This window comes from Epinephelus lanceolatus, chromosome 8 (genome assembly GCF_041903045.1).
Source record: "Epinephelus lanceolatus isolate andai-2023 chromosome 8, ASM4190304v1, whole genome shotgun sequence".
In the NCBI taxonomy this organism is placed as follows: domain Eukaryota; kingdom Metazoa; phylum Chordata; class Actinopteri; order Perciformes; family Serranidae; genus Epinephelus; species Epinephelus lanceolatus.
Window position 1 is genome coordinate 7,722,170 of NC_135741.1, and position 12,626 is coordinate 7,734,795.

Genomic DNA, 12,626 nt, shown 5'->3' on the forward strand with positions numbered 1-12,626 from the left:
CTTGTTTTGAAGGCTGAAATATAGTTAAGTGATGTAAATTTATCAACTTCAATCTTTGCCGTAACCCATTTGGTCGTTATATCCACATTATTGATGATTATCGATCAAAAATCTCATCGAAAAACACAAAACAACAGTCATCCATATATATTTTTCGCATCAGAGAGGGTATTTGGTCAGAAATATGATGTTCAATTTTGTCTCCCAGTCCTAGCATTGATGAAGTGCTTTTAAGGAGAATTAAAAATAGAGACATATTAGATTTGCAAGAGGTATGATACAACCCATAAAATGCTAGGTTTGACAAATCAAAAGTATTTCAGCTACAGGTATGTGTGAGGTATTAAAGACAATACCTGTTTCACTGAATGAGACTGCAGCTGAACCCGTGTTCGTCAGTGAAGGAACAAATAACACACAGCTTTCCGCCTCACTTTATTATTGAAATGTGTCATACAACTCTCAAACAATATTTTAATTTTTACATAAGTACACATGTAATGTGAATACCAAACAAAAAAAAGAAAAGAAATAACTTAACCCGAGCCTTTCAAAGTGGCAAACTACTAGATCATACAACAGACTAAATAGCTCGTAAATGAGTTAACCTGAGACCTTTTGTTCACAGTGTAATTAATCGAGCCATTAATCAACATAGCTGCTTCTGTTTTTTTTTTTTTTTTTTCCGTTTTTCAAAACTAGTCATTCAACATCTAAAGGACCACTTGATGACCAGCCGGGACTGACTGCCTCCACTTGAAACAAAACACTTTCAAGACTCTGCATAATGAAAGCAAACTCCTGAAAAGTGACTAAATGTGCAGTCCAAATAATTCAGCATGACCATTTCATTCACAAACAGAACTCGTGAGATTTGGTACAGTTTACAGCTTATGGATTTCAGGCACCACTAAAGCAGATGACAGCCGTTTCTAAAGAACAAATAACCAGAAAACATGTTCCGTGTTTAAAACTGGGCTTGTTAATACCAACAGTATCAAAGAACTCCACACTGTGTTACAGATAATCGTGCCACAGGTCAATATGGCCTCAGCAGTAGTTGTTCTGTATCACCAGATCAGTTTGTGTTTAATGTGGTGCCTCCAAACGACCATGAAGCCTGACAAACACATGTCCATCTAGTTCTACTTCAACTCAAAACATCCGTCTCTGGTTGATAAGACAGCTACGGACAGAGGCTCAGCTGACATGGTAGCTACAGCAGCTTTACAATAAGAACAGTGTCGAGGGCACAACATGAGGTAGACCACTTCTACGTTCACAGGACTTGTTACTGTGGCCTGTTTGTAAACCACTGGACCCAAGCCATGGCGCTATCAAACAGAAAATCCCCACCCTTCAGTGCCTTGGAAAAGGACAAAAAATAGGGCTTAATCACTGCCTGGACATGAACAGTAGATGAACAGAGCAGCAATTTTTCACACAAATTACATTTTCTTAAGTTTTTACTTTATATATTTTCATGTACTGAAAGCTTACAAATATATTTATGTTATCCCACATACAACTTTTACTGTTATGTCATAGACATTTACAGATATCTGAGCATTAGTGTGGGTCAAACATGGATTAAGTAACAACTCTGAGTGCACACCAGTGAAATAACGTCTGTTAGGAGAGATGATTTGCACTTCTCATTCAAAAAAGAAAACAAATGTACACTAAAGGCCTCGGGCCTGAAATGTCTTTGCAACACAATTTCCCTCTATTCAAAAAAATTGCTAAATCAGGGGAGCCTAGGTACTTTTTTCAGCACAAACCACCTCTCTTTAATCAGTATATTGAATTATTTCAAGACGTTCTCCAAAATAAGGGAGCAGCAAATCTAGAGAGAAGAAGAAAAATACTTTTCATGTTTTCAAATATTAGTACCAGGTAAAACTTTTCAACGATTCCGTTGATGGTTTGAAAATGTTTTCAACCTTTTACCTTGGTGCCACTTTAGTTACTTTTGTCAGTGGTCCCATAGCGTTGATTAGGGAAAGGGCCCGGGGGGTCTCTCCTCTGAAGGTTGGGTAGAGTGGGTAAGTGTTGGTACAGCACAGTTCTGCCCCCTGAGACAAAAACTATGATGTTAACTCTACACACTGCTACAACATGTGGCTGTAAAGTAACCTCCTCTGAGTATGTGTCCTGAACCTGCTAACCTGTTACATACCTGATCTTGGGTTGGCCAGTCCTCCATGACTGGGGTTGACTGGTGTGCTGTGATAGAGGGATGCCAGGTCATTGGGTGGGTAGGAGCGCAGAAGGTTCATCATGCTCCACTCAGAATCCAAGCCTCCTCCGATAGCTGTAGATGTAGCCTTCAAAGGGCCCAGGGTCTCAGAGACGGTGGATGGGCCCGACATTTGTGGCGGCGTTTTCACACTCCTCCCTGAGATAAGCAGCCTGTTGGACACATTCCCTGCTGGTCCTCTAAAGCCAGGCTTCTCACCGGTGTCAGCTTCCCTGCCTGGAGGTACTGCGTACTTTAATCTCTTGCTGGAAGGTTCACCAAAATCCATCTGAGGGAGGCTCCCAAATCGGCTCGACAGGCACAGCCTGGCAGCGTCCGAGTGCCAGATGACACCACTTCTGGCTGGGTAACTCCTCTCACCGATGCCCACTCTGTCTGGGGGGCCTGGTCGCTCCATGGTGTACTTGCTGCCTGTGTTGGTTTTCCTCATGAGCTCCGTATACCTGGAGGGTTCCTGACTGGGGTGTGTGTCACTGTTATGTGTGTAACGCTGAATCTCATCATGTACAGGTGCATGGATAGGGGACCGCTTGGGTGCCTGAGGTGGGTTACTAGGTGTCTTTTCTTGTGGCTTTGCAGCCTGAGGGGGAGGGGACTTGGTTCGACGAGGGTGGCGCCGGTCAAACATTGGAAGCGGGGTGACATCTTTCCCATCAAGCGCAGGGGGGCAACCTGTGTAACGTTTTTGTTTCAAACTGCCATATCCAATCTTTTTCATGCTGTCTGACTTATCTTTATGAGTGAGCTTTTTGTGCATGATGAGAACCTCTGGGTACATGGTTTTATACGCACAAAACGAACAGGCAATTGGAATTAATCCATTTCTGGGTTCTGCACTGGCAGAGATGGAGAGAGACACTTTTAAGGACAGATTTAATGGGGCCTCAGAGTTCTCAACGTTTATCTCCTCCCTTTCCATCTTCAGGTTAACAGGTACGGGGCACTTTACGACCACATCGTCAGTTGGCGAGTAAGCAGACTTAGCAATTAATTTCTCATACTCAGCATTCATCTGGACGAGTGGTTTGCCAAGCTTGCTACCTATGCTATCAAATGTGTCCTCTGGTGTTCCACTGGTGCACGATCTGGCTCCGGGAACCCAGAGTTTGGATCTATTCGGAGCAGGATTTTCATTGTCAATTACGTGTTTTCTCTCATTAGGAAAAGGCACTAAAGGCATGGACCTGTTGGAAATGTCCACGTAGGGTTTGTCCTTGTGACGCCGATCCAGGTGGTACTTCAGTGAAGTCTTCTGGGCTGCAGCGTAGTCACAGTAAGCACATTTGAATGGTTTTTCACCTGAAACAAACAGATGTGTAAAAGCATAGTTCAAAATATAAGACACAGAATTAGGCCTGCTGTACACAGCTGGGTTAAAGGGTTAGTTCTGATCTTCTGAAGTGGGGTTGTATGAGGTATTTTTAAATACTCAGTCTATTACCTACAGTAGATGTCAGTTGGCATGCCCCCAGTTTGGAGAGGCAGACATGAGTACCGCCATTTGCAGCTTTAACTTGCAGTCAGACAGTGTTCTCTGGCAGGGAAAGGGCTGTCCATCTTTGCTCTCGTCAAAGCCACCAGACTCCACTGACAAAACCAGCCATTTTAGCTTGCTGAACATAGAGGTTCCTGGTCTGCTGCCGCCTCCATCAGTTAGTTGGTTTGTGTTATTGTACGACTTCAGTGAATCCGAACTAAAACTCTTAAATGCCAAAGTCACAAAATAACACCAAGAAAATGACTGTTTGAGGCAGCAGTAGACGAGCAGCTCCTGTGTTCAGCTGTGTTAAATTACTGTTTTTCTCAATGGAGTCTGGCTTTGAAGAGAGCGACAGAACAGCCTCAGTTCCCCTTCGAAATGGCCGTTTCATTGCCAAGTAAAGTGATGAAAATATTCTAAATATAGCATACACTCTAACTGATATTGACATTTTAGGTGATGTTTTTTTTAGACTTTTCCAAATTAGGGGCTTGCCAACCAACATCTAGGCTACTGTATGTAATATACTAACTACGGATAAGTGCCTCATGCAACCTAGGGGTGTGCCATATCATCTCGTTCACAATAATACCAGAACAACTTTCAATATCATGGCAAAGAAAGAAATTCATATCATGATACTCCAAATATTTTGACTTGCTGACACTGACGTCATATTGTTACCCACGGCACTAACAAGCATGGCTGAAAGCGAAATTATTACTGACTCCGCAGTGACTCCAAAAAGAGGAGCAGCCTCAGCAGTGTGGAATAAACTGTGGCGTCCTCAATGTTTTATGGACAGCCCCGGACTTCTCAGACTCATTTAGTGACTTACCGCTCAGAGGGAACTCATTCAGCGGCTCCTCTGGCAGCAGCACAGCATCTCACCCTCTCCTCTCTCGCCGTGTGCACACGGGAGTCGGCGTCGTCAAGTGGTTTTATCATAAACCTTATGTGACGCTCGCAGCTCGACAAAAAACTCCATATATGTGACTGTGTGATAGCTGTGGTATCATAACAGCCTGTCACAGGTTACAGCGTGATGATTAGAGGAGAAATGGCAGAGCATAAAGGTCCAGGTGAAAAAAAAAAAAACTCAATCATTTAGGATTTTACTAAACAAAGGAAATCACCTGTTGATTTATATATAGAGATCCCAGGGGATATTTTTTGTATTTAGGAGCTGTTTAAATGTGTAATTTGTGGTAGATTTTATTTAGTTGAACTATTAATATTGTAACAGAATCTGAATCTCACTCTGAGTGAAATGAGAGATCATTTTAGTTTTTACTGAATATTTGAAGCAAACTGTTAAACTATATCACTTATTTTGTTGCAATTCTATTTTCTTAAATTAATATTTTTTTACTGATTTTGTTTCGAAAATCATTACTGCAAAAAATACCTTGAAATATTGTAATAAAATTTTAGGGCCATATCGCCCACTGCTAATGCAACCCCACTTCAATAGATCTAAACTGACCCTCTGATATATGCAGGCTCATATTCATAAAGGAATCATTCAAGCTAAATGTTTTGTACTCACCTGTGTGGGTCCTCAGGTGAACTGTGAGGTAATAGCTTGATCGGAATGATTTGCCGCAGTAACTGCATCCTTTCGATCTGACTTTTGATCCATCTTCACCTTTGGAAACAGACACAAATAGCAGGTGTTATTATTCCTCCCACCAGCAGAGGGAGCACTTGGTAAAAGAGTTCACTGTCACAATTCCTGAACTACAAAGAAGGCAGTATGAATGAAGCATGTGTGTAAACTTACCTGGATTTTCTGCCAGTGCTGCCTCCTCAAAGCCCTCCTCGCTGCCCTCCTCCGCCTGCTCAAGTGAGCCCACTCTTGACAACTTCCCATCTACAGAGGAAGTTGGACTCTCTCCACCAGCCCTCTCACGCTTGTGGACCCTGGAGTGGAGCACTAACTGGTGGTAGGTCCTGAAGGTTCTCTGACACTCCTCACAAGTAGTTGGTCTTTCTTTGTCTTTATTTTTTTGCATTAGAGACCTCCGCTGCAGCGCTGCGTTTCCTACCACAGCCTGCTGCTGAGATCTGAGCTCCCTCCCAAGGCCCTCTTTCGCAGCTTTGTCTCCTTGACCCTCAGACCAAATATTCATCTCCTCCTTATCAGAGCTGCATTCTTCATTGTCTGTGCTGGCGTCTAGGCCAATATCTTTAATATTATTTGGACCTACTGCTATCTTTCCCTTTGTAGCAAGTTGCCAGGCCTGGTATGTGTTGAAGGGATCAAGCTGGGGAATCCATTTTGATGATCTCTCATGTTGCAAACTATTTACAGAGGAGCGAGGCATGAGGTTTAGACTGTGAAGGAATGCTTCCTGTTTGTCAAGGGATTCAGTCGTGCCACCCACCTTCTCCTTGTCTTTGTCTTTGCCAGGCTCCACCTCTCTGTTGTGTACTTTACTATGTTCAGCCAAGCTGTCATGGTCGGGGAAGAAAAACCCACAAACCATGCACATTTTGTAAACTGTGACCACAGGCTCTGAAGCAGGGTCTTGGATGATGCCGTTGACTGTAGCCGGGGTCTCCAGGTCTTGCTGGGCCTTGCTCTTTGGTCCTGGCTTTACATGCATCTTCATGTGATTCTTGAGGAACCACGGCTCTCTGAAACGCCGTCCGCAGACATTGCAGCAATAAGTAAAATAGTCCTTGTGCTTCCTCATGTGGGTCTCCAGCTCACTGGCATCTTGCGACACCTGACTGCACACGATACAGCTGTGCACCTCCTCTTTGTCAGCAGCATTCAGGCTGCTCTCTTTGGGGTGGGGCCTCTCTCCTGGGATCCTGAACTCTGCTTCCACTCTGAGCACAGCTGGCTCAAAGAAAGTAGTAGGGTGCTCTGTTAACACGTGGGGTCCTAGCTCATCCTGATGTGTAAAAGTCTGCTCACAGAACATACACGACACACTTCCTCCTGATTGCGACACAGCCTTCTCTGAGTAGGTGGTGTGTGGTGTCATGCTCGAGCCCGGCCCTGGGATGCTTGCATTGTTACTAATAAGAATATCTTGGGCAAGTCCATCTGGGCTCTCCGCAAACGGCGACAGCGAGTGAGTCGGCATTGTCCTACAACAACGCCGTCCAGATTAATAGGAACCTGGAAACAATGGGAGAATGTCTTTAGACTGCTGAGTATCAAAACAGGATCAGATAGCTGTTACCTAACTTAAGATAAAATCAGTTTAAAATACACCACACGGAGAGAATGGCCTTCCCTTTTAGTGAAACAGGAAATGTATCTTTTAGCAATCAACTGCACAGACAACTCATTTCCTCTCTGTACATGGCATTGATAACATATAGAGGCAGTGTTTTCCTTTCTCATAAGCAGTATCTTTTTTATTATACATATAAACCTTAACTTGTGAGCTATCAACTGCAGAATTTGGCTAACATACTGACTGTCATTCCTGCTCATATTTAAGTATCTTAAAAACAAATCAGCTACATCATTTCAAAATAAGACTATTAAATGTTGAATAATGCACTGCCACTGAATTAAAAAGCCTACATTTTTCTGGACACACACAACTGTCTTGCAGCTTGACCACACCCAAAATTAAGTCTTAAGCAATGTCTCAAGGACTTATCTTGATTGGCACTGAACATTCAACAACAGCCACACACCTAAGATACAAACTTTTTCATGTTATACCAACCCACAATCCTCTGCTGCCTCGTTGACTCACACATTGCATGTTTCTACGGTATGCACAGGGCACAGAACACTTTGTTTTACTTTACTTTTGACCACTGCCTCTTTGTGGTTTTGCCACAGTAGCTCTTTCAGCGTGTATAATGAACTGCTTATGCATATAAATATATATATATATATATATATATATATATATATATATATGTATATGTATAGAGAGAGAGAGAGAATCAAACTTTAAGACAGTCAAATCACACTCTCAGTCTGTTTGGCACCAGGGTGGAGTGACTGGACAAGCAAGTTCAAAAGCTGAAGGCTCATACAAGTGAAAGAGGAGAGTGTGACAACAGCAGAGCACACAGCAGCTCACTATTGTGTATTTGCGTTGTTAATTTGCCCAAACACATTAATTTAATGGATTAAAATATAGTGTTACAGTTGCAGGCTATTTAAGTTCTCCTGTGTGATACAGATATACATTAGTGCCTTATTTAAACAGCTGTATTAAGTTGTGTGCTATTTGATTAAACCCAGGTGAGCACATGCGACAGTCGATGATAATGACTGGGTGATTTTCTTTAAAGCACACGCATGCTTTGTGCGAGGCGGCGTTAACGTTAGCCACCTTGTTATTCACGCGTTCACCCACCAGCCCTCGTTAACGCCACTAACTTTCTGGTGAGACAAGCGGCTCAAAGTCGCAGTTTAACGGTCAACGGCTAATAACCGGAGAGGCTATTACGTGTCTATGTGTGCATAATAAGCGGAGCACGAGGAATGCGGTCACTTATGCTGAGATCAATATCAATCATGTCGCTGATTGCTCCATATCAAAAGAAGAGTAAAGCTAACGTTGCCTCACACACGCTCGGGCACAGAGGATGTTGGTTTAATGACAGCAGAGTGGGTTCAAATCGACAAACGGTGCGTACTTACTTATTGATTAGTTTAACGCCACTTTGGAAACTCAGCCCGGATAAAGTTACTTCACAATACGCTAACTCCAGCGCAGGCTCACGCGCACTGTGACGACACCAACGTTAGCAACTCTTTTCTCTCTGTTGTCCCGACTTCGACCAAACTGTAGCAAACTCACCAAACAATACCTACCAACTGAGTTTCCGGATTAATAATGACACTGATATAACGGCCGACTGAGCTCAGCGGAGTTGCTTCTTCATTTCACACACACACTCTCTCTCTCACACACACACACACACACACGGACAGCTCACCTATTCAATTGTTTGAATGTGAATCATATTTGTTCGAGTCCTCTCACTGTGCAGCTGTTGAAGTCTCTGACGCGCGCGCCCTCTCGCTCACTCTCTCCAGCGATTCTCAAGGGGAAGATGGAGCGCGTGCACGGCAACCCCAAAAAACCCACAGGGCAGTCACGTGGTCGCGAATAACAGAGGAAAAGGATTGAAGGGGAAGATGCCCCTCTGAGGAACAAAGTCAGGTCACTGTAACATTTAATAAATGTTTATGGTTTTTTAAAGAGATGCTACACTGTGACTTTTATGACTTTTTTACTGACTGATTGTTTTTTTTGATGATTTTTTATTACTTTTTATTATTTTTTTCGACATATTATACTATGACTTTATTATTTTTATGACTTTTAATGATTATTTTTAAGACATTCTATACTATGACTTTTTATGATTTTTTTCAACAAACTATGACCTTAATATTTTTTATGACTTTTGGGATTTTTTTAAGACATACTATACTATGAATATTGCTGGGGGTTTTTTTACATACCATGATTATTATTTTTATTTTTATTCTTTTTTAAGACATACTTTACTACGACTTTATGGGGGGTTTTTTTCAATATACTATGACTTTATTATTTTTATGACTTTTTATTATTTTTTTCAACAAACTATCATTTTATTATTTTTATGACTCTATTATTTTTTTCAACAAACTATGACTTTATTATTTTTTATGACTTGTGATTTTTTAAGACATACTATACTATGAATATTGCTGATTCTTTTTGACATACTATGACTATTATTTTTATTTTTATTCTTTTTTAAGACATACTTTACTACGACTTTATGGGGTTTTTTTTCAGTATACTATGACTTTATTATTTTTATGACTTTTTATTATTTTTTTCAACAAACTATCATTTTATTATTTTTATGACTCTATTATTTTTTTCAACAAACTATGACTTTATTATTTTTTATGACTTGTGATTTTTTAAGACATACTATACTATGAATATTGCTGATTCTTTTTGACATACTATGACTATTATTTTTATTTTTATTCTTTTTTAAGACATACTTTACTATGGCTTTATGGGTTTTTTTTTCAACATACTATGACTTTATTATTTTTATGACTTTTATTATTTTTTTCAACAAACTATGACTTTATTATTTTATGACTTTTGTAATTTTTTAGAGACATACTATACTATGAATATTGCTGATTTTTTTTTTACCTACTATGACTATTATGTTTATTTTTATCCTTTTTTTAAGACATACTTTACTATGACTTTATTATTTTTATGACTTTGGATGATTATTTTCAGAAAATACTATACTGTGTGATTTTTTTAAGACATACCAGACTATGACTTGAAAAAATATTCCAGGACTGTTTATGATTTTCTTGACACACTATGACTTTATTATTTTCTATAACTTTTGATGATTGTATTTCAACATACTTTGACTTTATGACTTTTTATGATTTTTTAGAACATACTATATAATTACTTTTGATTTTTTTCCCCAACATACTGTGCTATGATTTCTTATGATTTATTCTAACAACACACTATATTATGACTTTTTGATTGTTTCAACAAAATACTATAGTATGACTTTTAATGATTTTTTTAATATAATAAAAATATAATTTTAGCATGTACAGGATGATGATGCAGCACTTCCAGCATATCTATGTGTGACCATTAAGCACAAAAATTGAAAATGCCTACGCTCTCCGCTCACAAACATGTTGTCATTGTCTATAGAACTTTGTATATCCTGAGGGAAATTCTTGTGCCAGAGAATGCTTCAACTTACAGTAACACTAATTACAGTAACCACAATTTACTGTTCACAACCAACGCTAGCAAGCTGTTAAAGTTACAATAATATATGTAGATATGAACTTTTGAAAGTGACATATGACTGCATACCAAATAATCTGACTCAATAAAACTTTGAGGCACAATGCCCCTGGGGGTTTCACCCCCTCTCTAAGGGGGTATCTTGCCCCAAAGGGTCTAACTTTACATTTTTACTTTAAAGGAGAAACTTTTTTTTTCCTAAATTGAATGACCGACAAATCCCCCCATTATCATAAATATGTCAAAGCATTTTATGTACAACTTAGATGACTATTTTGCAGTGACAAAATATTAGATCATTTTACCCTAAAATGATTCAGGTGGAATAAATGTGAGGAATGCAGCAAGTCAGATAAAATGTCATCAATCACTGGAGCACAGCCATTCAACACGTGTTGCGAGTAGTAGTTCTATTACATTTATCATAGTCAGGATTACTGATTTTTAAGCTTTCTGTTTTCTGTTCTGTACTACTTATATAATATATATTATAATACTTACATTTCCTTCTTTTTGAAATAATGTAATAATGTTTAACATAATGTTTATACATGCCAATAAAGAAGGCAACATATAATTAGCTTTTTAATATATATTTTAAACATTATGCAAAGTAACATCTTACCAGTTGTTTGTTTTTAAATCAGCTGGGCTACAATTCCATCACTATGAAGTCTATTTTAATGTATTTATTTGTTTATTTTACTGTGAATAGTTCACTGGCTTAAAACTAGCCTGTATGATAACATGTCTAAAGCTGTTTTATTATATTTAAACTGTCACAGATTGAGTTCCTTATGCTGGCTACAGCCACAAGCTACACAACAACACTGCTTCATATGTAATGCTGCCTTGCACCCACCTTAAGTCGTAGCCTTTCTTCCACACTCTCATGTCATGCATCAGCTACCATGTGGAGATGGGGGAGGGGTGCCTCAAACTTTTCACAGTTACATGAGGAGGTTTTTTTCTTTTGCAGAAGCAGGTTGGTTGAGTCATGTGAAATGTCTTCTTCTTCCCATTTATAAAATAGAAATAAGTCAAAGCAGGCCAGTTTTATATTCAGTTTGATTTTGTCTCACCTAAACATAAAGAGGCGTTCATGCAAATGTATGTTTGATCTTAAAGAGGCAGGACAGTTTTATTTATAAAGCACATTTAACACATGGCGGTAGGTAGGTAGTTAAAAACAACACAATAAAAGTTAAAATAAAAGAAAGTAGAAGTTAAAACAGTGCAATTAAAGAAGAGAGGATAATAAAGCAGTAAACAAATAAGCTAAATTAAAGATTTAAAATTGTATTCAGAATAAAACAATAGTAAGGCCTTGGTTCTGGAAACATTTAGTTAAAAACGCTCGAGAATAAAAAGGTTCTGAGTTTGCATTTTAAGAGTCTAAATGTTTAATACCAGCCTATAATCCTAATGATAATACTACAGTATGACAGGGATAATGTAAAGTCATTATCAGGTTGTATAGACAGGAAATACCCCTGTCAGAATAACACTCTGATTTTTATGATTTAAAGACTGTCACCTACAGTAGCACCCACAGGCTAATGTGAAGTTAAACAACAGCCCCTCCTCCACCCTTAAACCCTTGCAGACAGACACCAGGCATTGATGGTTGCCTGCAGCCATACATCCCTCAATCAATGAGGATATTCAGCAGACTTCAGTGTACACTCATTATTGAGACCCACACACACCCTCCCCCCAGTGGCAGCAATGACGGAAAGAGAAAAAAAACTTTATCAGTCACCACTCCCAGCGAGGAAACAGTGAACAAAGACCCAAACCATCTCTCACATTAGGCTGGGCTGTTACCCTGCCTCTTTTTATTATAGTGTTTGCCTATATATTAAAGCTAATTTTATAATCCTTGTTGTTACCAAACAGGTCAGACCAATGCAAGGTTGTCTTTGTAATGAAAGTACAATTAGATCCACAGGTTTGTCAAGCACAGCAATGATTATTATGTATGTGCCAGATGCCAATACAGGCATCATATGGCATTCAAGCGTTAAAAAAATGAGTTAATACACTTAAACAATCTTTAATGTTTATTTCATGTGATCAAATCTTGTGT

At 39.4% G+C, this 12,626-nt stretch overlaps 1 protein-coding gene across 5 annotated transcripts; it reads right to left on the bottom strand.

The window, feature by feature from the left end:
- Positions 1–422: 422 nt before the first annotated feature.
- Positions 423–11,420, bottom strand: znf217 (zinc finger protein 217). 5 transcript variants are annotated; one of them, XM_033628663.2, is made up of 6 exons: positions 8,667–8,808; positions 5,524–6,873; positions 5,290–5,388; positions 2,180–3,559; positions 1,951–2,075; positions 423–1,846 (listed from the first exon to the last, which is right to left on the bottom strand). In XM_033628663.2, the coding sequence occupies exons 2-5, from the start codon at positions 6,836–6,838 to the stop codon at positions 1,963–1,965; spliced, it is 2,907 nt and encodes a 968-aa protein (XP_033484554.1). In that variant the 5' UTR covers positions 6,839–6,873; positions 8,667–8,808; the 3' UTR covers positions 423–1,846; positions 1,951–1,962. The 5 variants fall into 5 exon arrangements, with proteins under 5 accessions (XP_033484554.1, XP_078025912.1, XP_033484552.1 ...); XM_078169786.1 differs by lacking the exon at positions 8,667–8,808 and adding an exon at positions 11,400–11,420 and having other exon boundaries at positions 423–2,075; XM_033628661.2 differs by having other exon boundaries at positions 423–2,075.
- Between the last annotated feature and the right edge of the window lie 1,206 nt (positions 11,421–12,626).